An 18,926-nucleotide genomic window follows, 5' to 3' on the forward strand; every position below is an offset into this window, starting at 1 on the left:
CGTTTACGACGTAGATGAGCTCATTTCATCCCGTCTCAGTTCGTCTTTCGTGCTTCCTTTTGGAGCACCTCCAAGTGTCAGGCCGCTTGCACGCTCCCAAGTTTCCTGCTGACGTCAGGTGGAAGAACGCAGTAGGACAATACACACGTCACAGCTGATCGCCTTCATCGCAGGCTTTTCCTGCCTCTGATTACTCCCCGACATAAATTACTTTTTCAACCTAGAGGCTTTTTAATTGGAAGTCACCCCATCTACCTCTTGAAAGCTCAGACCTCCCCTCCTGTGCCTCATTCAGGCCCCGGAGCCGGTGGTCTGGCACATCAGGGCACCGGCTCAAAGGAGTCTGTTCACTTTCACAGGAAATTTGGCTTGTTGAATGAAGGTTTTTCACAGCAAGACCGCTTCAAAATCACTGAGGTGGCATTTTGTAGAGTTGCAGTGTGGCACTTAAGGGCAAATAGTTGAATAGAATTAAAAGTACAGTCGTCTTCAAAATGGGTTCATTTGGTGTCAAAAGGATTTGAGCCATTGCGAAAAATTTGTACATACAAGCACCATTGGCACAGCGTGGTAAATGACGATAACGAAGGTCAAGTTGAATCAATGAACCAGTGAGATTTCTATCCAATATTGGTGTCTGGAGAGCAGTAATCGTTTCGGCGGAGGTGTGAGTGGTTCTCACATCAGATGTGAATTTCCTCCATTGTTTGCTATTGTTCTGACGAGGCCTCTCCGCCAAATCCTACTTTGTCTTGTGACCTCCATCAACTCTTCCTGTGGCATTTTGGATTGCGCCAAACATTTGTTTCCCGTCACAGCTGCGCTCTGTCATAAACTGCTGAAAACAAGTTGCAAAATATGTACGCGTTCTAGCAAATGCACATTGTTCGTTTAAAAAAAAAAAATGCACTATTTAGTTCCTGGAAAAGTTATTAATGGTAGGACTGAAAAAATAAAGGCATTATGTATGTATTATTTTAAATGCTGCCTCTTTTAATTTTTTTTTTGTTTTTTTGCGTTCAACTATTTTGCTGTCCCAATTTCCTGTCACCATATGCTGTGCAGCGAGATGGTAGACAACTGATTAGCACATCTACCTCACACTTCTGAGGACTCAAGTTCTGCTGTGTGGAGTTTGCGTGGCTTTTCTCCGGGTACCCCGGTTTCCTCCCACATCACAACGTGCATGGTAGGTTAATTGAAGAATAAAATGCCCCTGGCTTTGAATGTGTGCAAATGATTGTTCGTCCATGTGTGCCCTGGACTTAACTAGCATGCATTCAATTGTCTTGACGTGGCTGGAAATCCGTTTGCTAAGTGTTTCGGGGCCAACCGGATCTCGTTTCGAACGGAGGTTGCAATTCAGTACTTGTCGGGTGATGTTTCATGCAAGTATTAATTACATCAATTTTATCAGCAACTGGCACTTTCTCTTTTTTTGTCCATTGTATGATTTTATCTGGCCAGTAGATTTTAAGTACTTAAAATCAAACTCCCGCATGCATCAAAGACGGCACACTTTATTTGAATGCACCTTTAAGTAGATTGGAAAATTTCTGCAACATACCGGGGCATTTCCGTGATTTTATTTATGGGAAATGTTTCAAATAAAAATACCGTAATTTCAGGCCTACAGAGCGCACCTAATTATAAGCCTCAGTACGTTTGAAAAGGAAATACCATTTGGTACATACACAAGGCGCAAGTGCCCACATTGAAACATGATATATTTACAAAGAAAGACAGTACACAGAAAGAGTTTTCAAAGTTTTAATACATTAGCTTGGCTTAACATAGCAACAACACAGTAGCATGAACTGAGCTGGTTAAAAAAAAACAAGAAAAAAAAACAGCCGCAGCAGCTACACAGTACCAACACGGTAGGACAGCACTAACAGGACCGGTTAAAAAAAAACAAACACACCTAAATCATAGAGACGCAGTAGTAACACAGCAGTGGTAAAAATCACTGAGACACGGCAGTAACACAGCAGCAACAGGCTAGTGCGGCGCTAAGAGGGCCGGTTTAAAAAAAAAAAAAAAAAAAAAAAACGTAAAAGTCACTTCCTCGGCACATACATTTCACCTTTACCGCTTCAGTGCCCCCTTGCGGCTGTTAGATAAAATGCACAAATTAGCCGCATCACCGCATAAGTCGCAGGGTCGAAAGCGTGTGGAAAAAGGTCGCGGCTTATAGGCTGGAAATTACGGTAATAGATTGGTTGTGTCTTAAGAAAACTCCTGCTCCAAATAATTTCTCTCACTTGATCAAATAGCGTTTTGTTTCTTGGATCAGATTAGCTGAAGTGGTTCTTACGGGTACACGTGTGCATCCTGTCATAACGTCCAGTAGAACAGAATCAAGCAACACGCCTTCCTTTGGCGCTTCCACTGCCCAGCAGCCATGAAGGGTGATGCATAACCGGCAGAATTTCTCCCATAATAATTTTTTTTTTTTTTTTTTTTTTGCTGGGCATTTCTCTCTCAGTAAATGAGACCTCCCACCTCGGTATGCACTTTCTCTCGGTAAAGCGAGGGGGAAACAGCTTGTACAGAACAATATACATTTCCTGCAAAATGTCACATCATGGGACAACTTGTTGCCTCAAACAGTTTAGACTCTTGGACAAAGCAAAGGGACAAAAGTTGCCATTGTAAATGTTTTCCTCTTCTCACTATTGATTTGTTTATCACACATTATACTTGTTTCCTCTCTTGAAATTGCCCGTCTTCCCCCTCATCTACTTCTTGCTTTTCTTCCTCTGCCTGATCCAACGGCAGTTTCCTTCGACGGGGTCGCTGCGGGCCCCTGCTTATAAATTGCCCACAGGAGGGTATATTGAGAGGCTGATCCTCTCAATCTGGGACCTTGTAGTCATATCCTGTGAGAGTCTTGGGTCTCAACCAACTTGACTGCTTTTTGTTCCTGTTTTGACCGAGAAGAGAGTGCACATCTGCTTTAGATGGGACAAAAAAAAACTTTGGTGTACTTCAGTATTTTACTACATGTCTCCAGCAGTCTTTTAATGCTGTGATCTTGGCAAGGAGAACTCTTTTAGTTTCAAGTGCATTTAATGGACAGCTCAAAAGGGAAGTCGGCTTCCTTACAGCCGTATGAAGGTTTACACAGTCATTAAACAACACAATGGGTTTGTGTTCATCGCTTTCCTCTTGTCATTTTCAACTTTTACTATTCATTTGGTTTTGACACTTTTGTTTTTCTTTCCACCAGAACTTGACAATGTTTGGAAGAGACAAAAACTAATCTCAAGACTCAAGATGATGCAAGCAAGGTTGCACCTCATGTTTTAATAGCTTTTTAGTGACGAGTGAATCCTACTGTAGTGTTTATCAGAATCCAACCTGTTGGATTTTTGTCAGTTTATATCCTCAACCTGTTTTTTTTCATTTTTTTGTCTGTTTTTCTTTGCAAACAAACACTGTCCAAAAGCAAAGTTTGGCGAAGGACAGAGAACTTGATCATTTCCTTCCATCCTGCATGAGCATTTTGGCAATAGACAACAGTGGTGTTCGTTTTCTTTCCTCAATTCTAGCCTTTCCCATTCCATGTCCTCATCCCTTCTCCTTTCTTCTCTTCACCACCTTTTCTGACCCTCCCACCCTGTAAAAATCCTCGCTGGGCTGCCCCCTCCTCGCTTCCCCCCAGGCTGTATTCTGCCTCCTCCCTCCCTCCCTCCATCACGTTTGGCCACTCAGCTGCTGTATTTCACCCCTGGCTGGGGCGCAGTCACAGTTTTCCCCTCATTGTCTGCCTCGATGTCGTCTCCCCAAAGCACTCGACCATGCGCTACTGTGTGAACAAAACCTACGGCCCCGCAGGGACACATTTTTGTCCTGGATGATCGTACCAGCCTGTGTTTTCTTGGAGTACAATTAACAGAACCTGAAAGCTATTTCAACAATAGGAAAGTCTGGTGTGCGAGGAAAGACCGGGTGTGATTTTTTTTTTTTTTTTTTTTTTTAACCTTTTAAGGGAACAATTAAACGCAAAACATTTGATCAAAATGAAAGCGTTTCAAAAGTTGACAGTGTTGACATCATACTTTGCACATAAGTGTAGACAATTTTAGTTTTGATAGAAATATTGTCAGTGTATGTAGGTAGGTAGGGATGGACATTTGACAAATTTGCTTTATTTGAGTTTGGAGGAGGTAAACTGATAATTTAAAAATAATATTATTTTAAAAGGAGTAGAGAAAAATCTCAACATTTGAACTATCGGCACTCCTTTCCTGGCGGTGTGCTTTTGAGAAGATTAAGTTTGCAGGGAGGAGGTGCTTGTTTGTAGATGTAGCGCAACTTCCCAGAGCTGATTATATGATTTAGTTCTTCTTTTGACGCCGAACTAGACTGATCCACGGCAGCTATGTTGTCCGTTTGTTTTCTTAGCCGCTTTTCGTCACAAGGGTCGCAGGAGTGCTTGAGCCTATCCCAGCTGCCAACGGGCAGGAGGCGTGGTACACCCTGAACTGGTTGCCAGCCAATCAGAGGTCACATAGAGACAAACAGCTGCACTCACAATCACACCTAGGGGCAATTTAGAGTGTCCAATTCATGTTGCATGTTTTTGGGATGCAGGAGGAAACCGGAGTGCCCGGAGAAAACCCATGTAGGTGCGGGGAGAACATGCAAATCCACACAGGCGGGTCTGGAATTTAACTTGGGACCTCAGAACTGTGAGACCAACGCTTTCCAGCTGAGTCACCGTGCCACCCACCTTTGTTAGTAGTAGCCAAATTGTGCAATTTCCTTCCATTCAGTTCAAGACAAGGTTATCAACAATCAGCAGGAATCTTAACCATCAATTAATCAATGACTATGCCCATCCCTAGCTGTTAGTCCCTTGTCGTACAAACGAAACGCCAGTTTTTAGTTAAATTGGCTCATTCCACAAGTCAAATGCAAGCCTGAATTCTCATCCTTGCCTGATGAGTTGTCCTCTTTTTTTTTTTTTTTTTTGTTTATGAGGGCAAGCAGTCTCTTTTTCCTGCCACTGTTCCCAACACGCGGCTATATTTATTTTTGTGCCATGCCGCAGTCGCTGCGCCAGGCCCTGCGCAATCTCCGCACTTTAAAACAATAAATATGCACTTTTCTTCATTAATCAAGCTACTCTTTAGCACACATTGTTGTACTCTCTGGCGACAGTTTCCTTCATCCTGGAGAATCACCACAAGGTCTCTTTTTACTCTGGAGAGCCTTTATTTGGTGATCAACAGCAAAGTGTGAAGTCTAGTAGAAAAACCCCTGCCTCAGACTGCCCTCTGTTTAAGTCGGTTTTAAATACAATAGTCTCGAATGGCACAATTGTTCCTCTTCCTTGGTCTTTGATCACAGGAAAGTGGATTTTCTTAACAGTACTTCGTCCGATAGTAAGACTTTGGGTGGGAGTAAGGTGCTAGAGGACGTTAGCTGTTTAGTCATGTGATTCCTGGCCTTTACCAAGGCAGCACTGACCAACTCAGTAATTTCCATTAGAGCAAATCCAGCTGTTCCCGTCCGGTCTCTTCCAGTCTGAACTGTCCCTCAGACCCTGATGGGATCTATGTGGAATGTGCGTGAAGAATCTTTAATCCTGTGCACACAGCGGTATTGTTTCTTACAGTGCCACTTTATGTCAGCGTGTGCAGCTCAGAAGGGTGGGAGATGCAAAAATCACTTGCGGTACGGCTCCTCCCCTTCGGCTATTTTTCCCAAGACTCGACGCCAGAAAACACGAGATCGGAGATTAATGTGGCAGCCAGTTTTGTGAGACGCGACCCCTAGTTCATCATCAGGTATTGTTGAAGGCCCCTTCATCCTCAAACAGAGTCCCCCGGGGACAAGTTTGCTTGACAAGTGTTTCCTGGTTACCGACATACACTTGTTATGTATCTCGGGGACTGACAACACAGGAGTTTTTTTTTTTTTTTTTTTAATATAAAATTGAAACTCTGTTATATTTCAGCTGTGGATTGGACTGAAAACTTTGAGTTTTCCAATAAACTCTTTAACTAAATGACTGCGTTTTAGAGTGATTGTCCTCATTATGACTGTCGATGTCCTGTAGCCTTTTCTCGCTCAAGTAGAAAGTGGGGTACACCCGGAACTGGCTCAGTCAATCAGTCACTGAGCACATATGGAAAACCATCCATCCATCCATCCATCCATTTCCTTAGCCACTTATCCTCACAAGGGTCGCGGGGAGTCCTGTAGCCTATCCCAGCTGTCAACGGGCAGGAGGCGGGGTGCACCCTGAACTGGTTGCCAGCCAATCGCAGGGCAGACAGAGACAGACAACCGGCGCACGCACAATCCCACCTAGGGGCAATTTAGAGTATCCAATTAATGCATGTTTTTGGGATGTGCGAGGGAACCCGGAGAAAACCCACGCAGGCACGGGGTAGAACATGCAAACTCCACACAGATGGGGCCGGGAATGAACCCTGCACCTCAAAACTGAGGCCAACGTTTTACACCAAGCGCCACCGTGCCACCACATATGGAAATTCCATTAAAACTAGTATTTACACCTATTGACAATCAAGTCTACAATGAACCTAACATGCATGATGCGATATCAAAAACATCTACTTAAATATAAATCACTTACAGATGAATTGATGAAAAATGTTGTCTTTAACTTCAACTAAGAAGCTCGCGCAAACTTAGTTCCTTCCCCAGTAAAGATGTTAGTTTTTCAGTCAAAATGTCTTCTTTAGCAAGATTTAAAAAAAAAAAAAAAAGCACAAAAAATGTGACTACACAAATAGCAAACCAAGAATGTGGAAAAGGCGTCTTATTCATATTCATGTTTTCCGTGGGCTGCGCAGCATGCAATGCAAATGTCTGTCCACTGATATGAATCAGTGAAATTTGATTCATACAAAAACATATCATTCTTTCTCTTTTTCTGAGTTTTCATATGTTTGTAATTTCTCCAAGAACCTCCTTATTTATTGACTCCTTGCTAGCTCTGCTCAATTGCGCTAGTATAACCTCTGCACGCACTCAGTCAATTTTTTTTTTTTTTCATCATTGTGATGCATGTTAATAAAGTTCATTCCAAAGTGATGCATAGCGTTTTTCCCCACAGCGGCGCCGCAGAAGCTTGGCGGATAGCTTGAAGGTTACATAAATGTTACTTTTAGTCACTCTTCTCAGTGGGCTATATATATATTTTTTTTTACTTTGCTCCTGACTTCTTTTGTGTTGCACATTCCTCAGCAGCAAGTGCATTTGGAGACAGAACAAGAGCTTGTCTGTACATTTACAGAGTAATTAGTGAAGCTTGATTGAGTTCCGTCTCTTCAAGTGTGCTTTTTTTTTTTGTGTGTGTGTGTGTGTTGGATTTTTGCTCACTCGCGCACGCTCGCCCTCTCTTACTCAGCATTGTTGATTTCCTAAGAAAGGTTCCGAGCTCATTTCGACTTCCAAGTATTGTTCCCAGTGGTGGCCCAGGCCAAAGGAGGCTCGCTCTGTCTTCAACAACACTGATCTCAACTGTGTTGTTGTGTGTGTGTGTGTGGTCACTGTTTATCACAGTCACACCCCCTATTGCGCTCTTTTTCCGAGTCCAACATTTTGTAATCCCTCAGAAGGTGTTCATGGTGTTTTTGAGGCTTATCTTGTGAGAAGGAGGAAAATATTATTCCTTCTGCACATCAGCAGGATTAAATGGGTGATGGTTTTAATGATGAGCTTCCATTATAATTACAGTTTTTGCTATTGGCCTCTTGCGCAACCCCACCCCATGTCGAGATCTGTGTATAGATATTTTACATAGAGCCCTATTTTTGGGCTCATTCCTACTGGAATTAAACTACATTATGCTGGAAAATATCAGCCCCCACCCAGATAATTCTCGTAATGCCCAAATGGATAATTTTCCAGAAAACAATACTTCTTATTAAGCTACGGTGTTAACCAGAAGCTCAGGCTTCCTTTTCTAATTAATATTGAGGTTGACTCTCGGGGCGCATTGTTTGCTGCCTTGACGACACTGAGTGGAGTTGCACAGCCAAGCATAACAGTTCAGAATGAGGGGGGGGGGGGGGGGGAGTGGGTGGTGGAGGGTGTCTTGTAGCTGCACAGGATGGTCATAAAATCAAGATGGCTCCCGCTGCCAACTTTTGTGCGCCAACAAAAATACACAACTACAAGGAGGAGAGTGCGGTGAAGCAAGAGGGATTAAGTCAAGCTGCAGGAGACGACAAGGGTTTGGAGGAAAGGCCGGCAACGATTCTGGCACCTGTTCATGATTACAGGTATCACGGCTTTTGACCTGCCACATGTTGCTGAGCACGTATCATTATCCTGCAAACAACCGCATTGTGGAGTTTGATTCGGCAAGATCGGCCCATGTTTGTGCAACGATGATGCGTTAAACATCCAAAATGCCCTGCTTAATTCACACAACACTCCACAAGGGTGGAGGGAAGGACGGCCTCCTGTATTTACTGTTGGCCAGAGCGAGATAAGGAATTATATTTAAGAGGGGACTTAGGGCTGCCTTAAAATAGACCACTGTTGCAAAGTGGATACTGGGGAGTACACAATAATTGCTATTTGCGAGACTTGGGCCAAGACCCACCCCAACACACGTACGCATCCACTCAATTTTAATGTTTTTTTTTTTTTTTTTTTAAATACAATTGTCTGCAATAATTTAAAATGTCAAACTAATTTCCATTGCAAGTCACAAAAGTTATTGTTTCCATAATAAGGCTGTTATGACTATGAATCCATACCTTATATCGTCATTAAGTATGCTTTAGATGCAGTAATTACATATGATGTAATTCCCGGCCTACAGAGCGCACCTGGTTACAAGTCTCAGCGAGTACATTTGTAAAGGAAATAGCATTTGGTACATACATATGCCGCAGCCGTGTAAAAACTGCAATTGCCCACATTGAAACACGAGATATTTACAAAGAAAGACAGTACACAGAAAGAGTTTTCAAACTTTTAATACCTTGGTTTAGCCTAACATAGCAACAACACGATAGCACATAGCACAAGACGGTACACAGAGAGTTTAATGCTAGCACCGCCATGCTAACAGGGCCGGTTAAAAAAAAGCATACTGGTAAATATCACCGAGTCACGGCAGCTACACACTAGTGCGGCGCTAACAGGGCTGGACCGGTAAAAGTCACTTCCTCGGCACATATATTCAGTCTCACCTTATCCTCTCGAGTGCCCCCTTGCGGCCGTTAGGAAAAAAATGCACAAATTAGCCTCATCACTGCATAAACAACAGGGGTGAAAGCGTGTGGGGGGAAAAAAAGTCTCAGCTTATAGGCCAAACATTACGCTGCACAAAAAATGATTAACGAGTTTTGAAATCATCAGCCAGTAAAATATTGTTTCTTCAACAATTATAAAAAAAAAACATGGTAAACTGCTTTCTCTTTTCATTTCGTTTCTCTTTCCCCATCCGAGGGGAATGTTCTTTCTGTCGTCCACATAACCATGTGACTCAATCCTGATGAAATGCTTTATTTTTGTACCACCGTTATCAGATCGGCTGCTACACTCTTCCTTATCAGTTTTTGTTTTTCGTTTTTCTAGTGTGCATCACCCGGCATCCATAATGACAGGATACTGCTGTCGAAACTTACCCGGGAGGTTCAGACGAAGCACTGTGTTTGGACGGCATTTTAAAGTTAGAGAGAGAGCGCAAAAATACACAGCCAGGTGTGAATACGGGCATTTGTTTAGAAAAAAAACTTTGTTCAACGGAAAAGTTTTCTACTAGGTGACTTCACAAATGGTGTTTGGTGAGTTGGTGCGGGACAAGACCCACCTCCAGAGAAAAGCGGTAGGTTGAGGTTAAGTTACTGTTTAGTGTTACACATTAAAGAATGGAGTCACCCAATTCTTTGTGCAGTATATTAAAGTTGTTTATTTTATTTCTGTAAACAGCACAGAATACACGTTTAGCTCATAGCTCCTAAATAGCATCTGCTAACAGTTCTCACACGCGATACGTTTCACTGTCCTACAGCTTCTTCTACAAGTCTGAATCACACAGCATGTAAGCTACAAAAATATTGAACAAAATACAATACAATCTTCGAAACGATAGTTTAAATAAGCGCGTTCTATCCTAACTCCGGTGTTCAAAAACATGCAGAAATCAAATATGACAAGTTAAACATCGAAAATAATACAGCCGGATTAGACGTAAAAATCACTCAAACACTCCTGCCGATCTGTCGCTATTATTATGAAGCAACAGGAAGAGAGTTTAACGCTAGCGCCGCCGCGCTAACCCCAATGCTAGCACCGCCACGCTAACACTAGTGCCACCGTGCTAACGGGACCGGTTAAAAAAAATTATGCTGGTAAAAATCACTGAGATACAGCAGTAACACGCTAGCAGGGTCGGTAAAAGTCACTTCCTCGGCACATATATTCCACCGATCTCACTCTTACCTTTTCCGCTCGAGTGCACCTTGCGGCCGTTAGAAAAAATGCCCAAATTAGCTGGATCACCGGATAAACCGCAGGGTTGAAAGCATGTGGCTTAAAGGCCGGAAATTACTTTACTTTGGTCATTTTTAAAGTGTGTGATCTCAAAGGCTGCAATGGGAACGTCATGAGGAAGTTGACTATCAAATGAGCAATCAACAGGGATTTACATAAATCAGATGGCTTCTGGGAACCATGGTTGATAAGGTACTATAAATACTACATTGTAGTGCATGTTTTTCACAATGAGTAAAATGCAACAGCTCAGTATTGGGCAGAGTAGTGATTATTTGTCTTCTTTCATGGCATTCTTTTTTTTTTTTCTCAAATAGGTAATGGGCATGATGAATAAAAAAAAAATGTCATTTCGAATTTGATGTATGATGCTTATCAGTGTGTGAGTGTGTTGCTATCTTGACCTACTGTAAGCAAAATTCATTTAACTGGCGCATTTAATTCACGCCCAACTGGCGTCGAGATACGCTGCCACTGAAAACAGAAAGCAAAAGAGTAAAAGCTTCGTTTGAACTTTTTCATGCTTTTTTTTAACATTATACATTTTCCAATACTGGCAACATTCAAGGGCAGGAAAGCCAGAAAACACTTTCAAAAGCCTCTAATACTATTTTCTAAAATCAGAAGACAACAGTATGGAGACAAAGCAACAGCTATATATCATGTTTTTTAAAAAAAAAAAAAAAAAAAGTTCATTTAAAGGGAGTGGGAGAAGCTTCCTGCATGGACATTGGTATTGTCATACATTTTGAAGAATGATTAGTGATTGATGAGTGGAGGTCCTTAGTTGATGAAGATTACGAGGTTTCAAGCAGTTTGCACTGTGAAGTAAGAATGTCGTTGGACTCTGGTACTTCCTCTTTTTCATTTGTTTTATAGTTCTGGCTTTTTCATACAATTATGTACTCTAATTGTGACTTTACTACCGCAATGGAACTGAGGACCCCCTGAATATTTGAATGTACAGACAAGCTCATCTCTGCTCCATCTGTTGCATCTTTTGTTTTGTTTGGGACACAATAATCAAGTGTGGGGAAAATTGTTGGGATTTAACGCCGTCTTTGGATGCAGATAAAAAATATCAAAAACAGCACCGATGAATCCAATCAAATCCGCGTAGAACTACTTACTGTACTGAAGGCTTGTCGTTTGTTTCTTTGTTTCCTGCCATTGTGTGAAGCATTTATTTTCTCACCGAGTGCAGTAGAAACTGTCCAGTCGCCGCCTGAACCGAATTCTTGTACGTCCGCCGTCCATGTTGGAGGCGTCGAGAAGAAGCCCCCGGTCTTGTGTCACGCTCTCCGAAGCGTTGTTTGTTTTTACATCTGCCCCACAACAATAGGCGACCCTCCCGCCCACACACACGTACGCGATGCACATATGCCTCACTGAGAAAACAAGCTTTAGCCATAACAAGTGTGCAAACAGGAGCTGCGCTCAGTAGGAAAACCTGCTGTCACTTCCCGGGATCGGAGCTGACTCACCGCTCTCCCTTTATACTCTCCCCGACATGAAAGTGGCCCCAAAAGTCAGGAAAACGAAGCTTGACGTTTCTTGGCTCCGTTACATAACAATACAATACACTCCTGGAAATACAAAAGACAAATGCTGCCTTGATGTTTAGAATAATAAATACTGACATGTGTCCCATGGTCAGGGTAAAGAAAGCCCCTTTGTTCAAACATGTCTGGGCCCTCGGCGGCCTTTCAATGGAAGACTGTGAGAACTTCGCTCTTTATGACTCGGTTTATATTTGAAACGTGCACACGGGCGAGTTCTTTTTCACCCGCCACCCCCTTTCTGTCTCCACGCTCGTGTCCTCCACGGGGATTTTACAGTAATTTTAAATCGTGTTGGCGCAACAACATGCATGTGTGCTCCCACCCACCTATCGGGCCGTCCGTCAGGCTTCCTCCTCCTCGGTTTACGGCGCTCGACTCCAGCTGTATTTTCACCACGAGAGCCAGCGTGCCTAAAACAAAGACTTCTGTTTGAGCGTGGATGTGTAGGTGTTCCTTAGAGTATTCGTTTTATTAAAGATTTTGGGGGAGGTTTCCACATATGATTTGACTATGATCACAGAAGGATTAAAGAGGGAGCGTTCGCTAAGGGGTCATGACCCCAGGCAGCTGACTCTTATTTTTTTATTTTATTTTTTTTCCTCCATTTCAGATTCTGGACGAGATCGCCGAGCACGGAATTCGAATTTATCAACTACCTGATGCCGACTCTGACGAGGATGAGGAGTTCAAGGAGCAGACCAGAGTCTTGAAAGTAAGTGTGGGCATTTTGTGACTATGTCTCCCCCTGCTGGTGATACTGTTAATCTTCAGGTTCATTCACACGCCACACAAGCATGTCACAATATATTGCAGAATTCTTGAAAAGTTAATTTAATTCGGTAGTTCACATGAAAGATGACACTCATAGTCATGAACAAAATACTTTTAAAAAGACTAAATGCTACCTATTTTTTATATTAATCAATTTGAATGTTGATGTAATCTTAAATTCTTGAGATGGCAGATTTAGGATTTTTCTTAGTTGTAAAAAAATAGGATAATTCAAATTTTGAAAAAATGAAATTCTATGTCAGTGTATACTATCATTTGCATTTCAAAAATATTGCTACAACCCACAAAACACAAATGTGTCTACGCTGAAATAATGGTGACCTCGGATCATCGCAAAAGAACTTTCTCAGTGGGAAGTCTTCAACCCTAATCTATGTCCATCCCATTTATTATCATAGAACATCCATCCATTTTCTTTTCCGCTCATCCTCACGAGGGTCGCGAGCAGTGCCGGAGCCCTGAACTGGTTGCCAGCCAATCGCAGGGCCCTTAGAGACAAACAGCTGCACTCACAATCACACCTAGGGGCAATTTAGAGTGTCCAATTAATGTTGCATATTTTTGGGATGTGGGACGAAACCGGAGTGCCTGGAGGAAACCCACGCAGGCACAGGGACAACATGCAAACTCCACACAGGCGGGTCCAGGATTGAACCCGGGACCTCAGAACTGTGAGACCAACGCTTTACCCACCATGCCACCTATAATAGAACAGTGACATTGAAAAAAGATGCAACAATATCGACCTTTCCAGGCATTGTGAAAGGGACAAGCGGGGGAAATATGCTAAAACTCCTTGCTTTGGATTTATGAATTTATGAAACCAGCACACTTTGGTGTGGTGCAATTTTCAAAATTGGAACCAAGCTGTACTAACGAGGTCCAGACATAAGGATCAATTGATTTAAGATTTGTGTCTATTTGTGTGGAGTTGGTTGTCAATCAAATAATGTCTTGAACCATAGATGCTGTCGGTTCAGCTAGAGCTGTGTTGGCACCGTAATTTCCAGCCTACATTTTTCACACTCATTCAACCCTGCAGTTTATGCGGCACTACCGTTAGCGCGCCTGGTTACGAGCCTCGGTACACAGAAAGAGTTTAGCGCTAGCACGGTACTAGCATTAGCGCGGCGCTAGCGTTAGCACACCTGGTTACTGGCCTCGGTAAACAGAGTTTAGCGCTACCGCGGCGTTAACGCTAGCGCCGCACTAGTGTTCAACTTATTCTGTGTATCGATGCTCATAACCAGGTCCGCTCTGTAGATCGAGAATTGCGGCCCATATTTTAGATTTAAAAATAATAACAATAATCTGAAGACACACAACCAAAGAAAAATGTCCCAAAAGGTAAATGCAATGGTGCCTTGATTATTTTACAAATTCAGTTTGTTGAAAACACTCAAATCATGTTTCCCCATTGAAAAGAATGGAAATACCATCAATCTGTTCCAGCTCATATCTTGAAGCCTTGCTCGCAAGTCAAAGCGAATAATCAGATGAGTGACGGGTGGTATTTAAATGGTCCTCGATCTTCTCTTCCCAGGCCAGCATTCCCTTTGCTGTGATTGGCTCCAACCAGCTGATCGAGGTAAAGGGCAAGAAGATCCGCGGTCGCCTGTACCCGTGGGGGGTCGTGGAAGTGGAAAACCCCGAGCACAATGACTTCCTCAAGCTCCGCACCATGCTCGTGTGAGTCCCTTGAAGCTGACCCAAAGGCTTCGGGTTCTCCCGGCGGCTTTAGAAATTTGCAGCGTGTCGTGTCCTCGTTGCAGGACGCACATGCAAGACCTGCAGGAGGTGACCCAAGACCTGCACTACGAGAACTTCCGCTCGGAGAGGCTGAAGAGAGCCGGAAGGTAAGAGGCTTTGATGGCAAGTGACACCCCGGAGGAGCTGCCCTCCCCTCTTCCACGTTTGATCCTGGAATCTTTGGTTCCCTGTAGGGCTGTGGATGAGGACGTGATGGATAAAGACCAGATACTGCTCCAGAAAGAGGCAGAGGTACACACGCACACAAATCAGTTTGTTATCTTGGGCACGTCACGTTTATGCATTTGGCCTGTGGAGCGTGCACACGGTTGGCCGACGATCTCCTTCCTAATTGCGCTTGATGATCCTGTTTGCAGCCGGCTGGAATCACGGCTCTTTGTAAAGAATATTGTACACGGCGAACAGGTTATGACCCTCACTTCCTGTCCGGATGTCCTGGCCCACTTTTATGGTGGGAATGATTTGGGGGGGGAAAAAAAAAAAAGAAATCCACAGAGAGTGGCCCCCTTTTTGTTATCCAAAGCTTTATTGTATAGTTTTTGTTGTTGTTGAAATGCATCAAAGAAAGTTAGAACAATGTCAACGACGTACACATCCTTGATTCACATCAATTAAGTCTGCGTTTTGCATAAAACGGTGACAAGATTTGATCAGAAATATGAATTTGCGTTCCACAGCAATGTTGGGCTAAATACTTGAAGCAAACAAAATTGATCTTGAAGGTACATTTTTAAAAGAAGATTGTCTAGATAAATTGGAATTACTTGTTAGTTACTAATATATAGATTTTATATATATGTACGTGTCTGTGTGTATAGTTCCAGTACATTATACAGTGTTTTTGTTTGAATTGAATTATAGCATTACAAATTAAATTATAATTTTTTTTATAATTAATATATAATACACATTAAAAACTATCATTCATCTATGGACTACCTGTTTTAATCTGCTTTACCAATGGCACCTTTTTTAAAAAATGTTCTTGTACAGAATAAATTATTTTTGTAACTTTTGCATTTTTTTATGTGTACTATAGGTGTAATACTTTAATTTTACATTGGTTTAACAAGCAATTATTTTATATGATTAAAGTTAAAAAATAAAAATTGAAAAGAATCAAACTATACAACCAAAATGAAATAAATATTTTAATTTCTTAAATCCTATGACTAATAAAATATTTTAAAGTCAGTAAATAATAGATAAATACATACATCCTATTTGTACTTGTACCTTGTGTAGTTCCCACAGTTTCTCACAAGATGGCGATAAATAGCTCAGGAGCTTTGACTGGGTACCCATGCAGTAATTTTCAAAATGTTCTATTTGCAGGGTGTCCCAAAATATATATATACACACTTTAAATAATGATGGTCGTTTGTTTTACACGTTAAAAAGTATTTGAAATTACAATAAACATCACGTTTACAATTATTTAAAGTGTGTATACATTTTTTGGAGCCGGGTATTTATCGTCCATGTCCAAGTTAGTAGCAACTTGTATTGTCGTTGTTTGTCTCCCTTTTCCTTCAGCTGAGACGCATGCAAGAGATGATCGCTCAGATGCAGGCGCAGATGAAGATGAAATCCGACGAGTGAAACCAAACGCGTACACACACACACACACACAATGCTGTCACCCTATACTGTACAACCTGCAAAAATTTTTAGGATCCAGTTGCCTGCACCTCCATATCTCACTTATCCTTCCATATTGCCTTACTTGCCATCAGTGCGTGACTCTTTACTTTATATTTTGTTGTTGTTTGTTTGTGTTCATGCTGTAGTTTTCTCCATGGCTTTACATTGAATTAAAATGTACCGATGGATTTCATCATTACCTTTACATTAGGATCTGTCAGGCTGCCAGATAATCAGGTACGATGACGCTCACGTTTACCAAAATGTTTTCTGTTCAGTCTTAATAATATCTGAATAATAGCCCGCCAATTGTGGGACTTTCTATGACAACAGCTGTCGGCAGAAAGCTAACCGTTTGCTCCTGTTCATGTCACACAGGACAGCATGAGCATGATGTCATTTTTCTGCTTTCCATCCGTAAAAATTTCTAAGGACACTATACAATAATAATCATAAAAATAAACCGGCTGTGTGTTATTTTTAAGCGACATGCTGCTACTACAGTTGTACTTATGAGGCGTATGACGTCAATGTTTTCACTAAAAAAAGCTCATTTTGCTCAAGTCTCAATTTTCACTCCAGTGGTACATCGACTTCCGACTGACCCCACAACAGCTATTCCGAATTCACTCCGCAAACACGCTTATGTAGTCTGTCTCCATTTTTTTGGTTTATTTTTAGAGGCTGGAAAGGGAATTTCCATTGATTTAAATTTGGTATTTTGAGTGATTCTGGTCAAAAAATGAATTAAATTCATTCAGAGGTCAAGGTGCCGCTTTTTGGACTTTTGCTCATGGCCAAATGAGCTGTACTGTATTCAATTTTCCATTTTCATGTGAAAATTTTTTTTTGTGTACTCACGTGTCATCACTGATGTGCCATTCAGTTGTATTTTATACTGCCATGCAAATGTCTACTTGTTAACCAAAATGTACACGCATTAACCGTGACTGATTAGGTATACGTCCACTGCAATAAGTTTGTTTACAGAATACATATTTCTACTTCCAATTGTTTGTTGTATTTCCTTTGTCAGTGAGCATCTTTGTTCCTTAACGTGTGACTGTTGTGCTTGTTTATTCTTCTGAATAAATACACAAAAAGCACAACTTAATGAGATCCAAACATGTCTGCCTTTACAATGGTAATAATCCTTGTTTGTATGACGGAGGTATTACTTTAGCGAATATGTTTATTGTTATTGCACAATATCGTTTTTTTATTATTATTATTGGTTAAAAAATATATCTCTTTGTACTTCAATTCCAACCTCATTCAGTCTTGTTTTAGAGCAAAGATAGGAAAGCAGACCTTGTTCTGATACTGTTTTCTCTTTGCTGTGAGACAAAAGCAAGATGTCTGTGATTGTGTGGGGGCTCCAGTTGCCTGAGGCAGATGATAACTTGCCTGTTCATGAGTACTTCAAGGACTTTGCCAAAGGAGAATTTGGCAGTCTTCATTGAGCCATCAGGTTGTATTTGATTTCTCTTCTTGCTTGCGACTTTTTATTAAACGGATTCTCAAAGTGCTCATCTTGTCTGTTGTTGGCTTAAAGTGTTTCTTTTGAAGGGTTAGGTGGACGACCAGGAGGCAAACACGGGCAATTGACCCCTCTGTGGCTATTGCGCAATCCGCGTCGCTGACCAATCAGAGGCCAGAGATCTGCATAAACCAAAGCCCCTTTTTGCTCCCGCCATTTTCTCAGACAACATTGCATGGTCCAGTATAGGTTTTGTTAGCGTTTTATCGCGTATTTGGGTTATTTAACAAAAGATATGGTTAAGAGGTGTAGTCACGGACTTTGTAATCGTGACGACAGGTATCCTGAAAGGCTAGTTGGTGGAGTTCCATTCGTACCCTTTCCAAAACCGAAGACCCAGTACGAAAAATGCCTTCCATGGATCAAACTTTGTGGAAGACCTCATCATCAACTAAATCCATCTAATATCAACCGGAACACATATGTTTGCACGAAGGTATGCCCTATATTTGATTTTCAATACATGTCTCGTATAAATGAATTCAAAGTTCTTCGCTAGCATAACATTGCTACGTGTGAACGATTAACACACTTATTCTTTGTTGAGCGATATTGAGCGATGATCGGACTGCAGAAACGTATTGATTTCTTGCTGGCTCGCGGCCAGAAGCTTAACCAGACGGTGTTTGCACGAAGATATGCCCTATATTGGATTTTCAATACACGTCTCGTATAAATGAATGAGACGTTCTTCGCTAGCAAAACATTGCTACGTGTGAACGATTGAATGAAATGAGAAGCATGGCGTCTCTCTGAGTTAAGAATGTATTGTATTTAGAATCTATAATATATCGGTGATTTGAATGAAATCAGAAGCAGGGAGTCTGTCTCAGTTCGGAATGTATTGTATTGTATTTGCCATTTTTACTGTTTGTCTTATGTCAGCGCACGTGGCGTGACGTCACTTCAGGAGGCGGGGTTAAGTGCCCTGCACGGAGGGGTCAATTGCCTCGGGATCTCGAGGGGCCCCAAACATCGCTGGCGATTCGCGAGACTTTTCAGATGAGAGGCCAAATTTGTTGCAAGGCGACCGGAGAAGTTCTGTTGCCATCGATTCAATACAATATCCTGGTTGACTTGAGAATATTAATAAGCCTCAAAATAGAGATCCGTTGCGCTTCCAT

General features: G+C 41.9%; 1 protein-coding gene across 2 annotated transcripts in view; it reads left to right on the forward strand.

Moving 5' to 3' along the window:
• The window catches only part of zgc:63587 (uncharacterized protein LOC393431 homolog), a 32,717-nt gene extending 13,851 nt beyond the window's left edge, over positions 1–18,866 (forward strand). For both annotated transcript variants that reach the window (XM_061817485.1, XM_061817484.1), the window contains exons 8-15: positions 12,667–12,768; positions 14,392–14,537; positions 14,621–14,704; positions 14,792–14,849; positions 16,155–17,733; positions 17,818–17,980; positions 18,082–18,238; positions 18,688–18,866. In XM_061817485.1, coding sequence (XP_061673469.1) covers positions 12,667–12,768; positions 14,392–14,537; positions 14,621–14,704; positions 14,792–14,849; positions 16,155–16,220 — 456 coding nt within the window. In that variant the 3' untranslated portion in view covers positions 16,221–17,733; positions 17,818–17,980; positions 18,082–18,238; positions 18,688–18,866. The remainder of the gene's footprint in view (positions 1–12,666; positions 12,769–14,391; positions 14,538–14,620; positions 14,705–14,791; positions 14,850–16,154; positions 17,734–17,817; positions 17,981–18,081; positions 18,239–18,687) is intronic.
• The last annotated feature ends 60 nt before the right edge of the window (positions 18,867–18,926 follow it).

The sequence above is a fragment of the Syngnathoides biaculeatus genome, chromosome 4, assembly GCF_019802595.1.
Source record: "Syngnathoides biaculeatus isolate LvHL_M chromosome 4, ASM1980259v1, whole genome shotgun sequence".
Classification (NCBI taxonomy): Eukaryota; Metazoa; Chordata; class Actinopteri; order Syngnathiformes; family Syngnathidae; genus Syngnathoides; species Syngnathoides biaculeatus.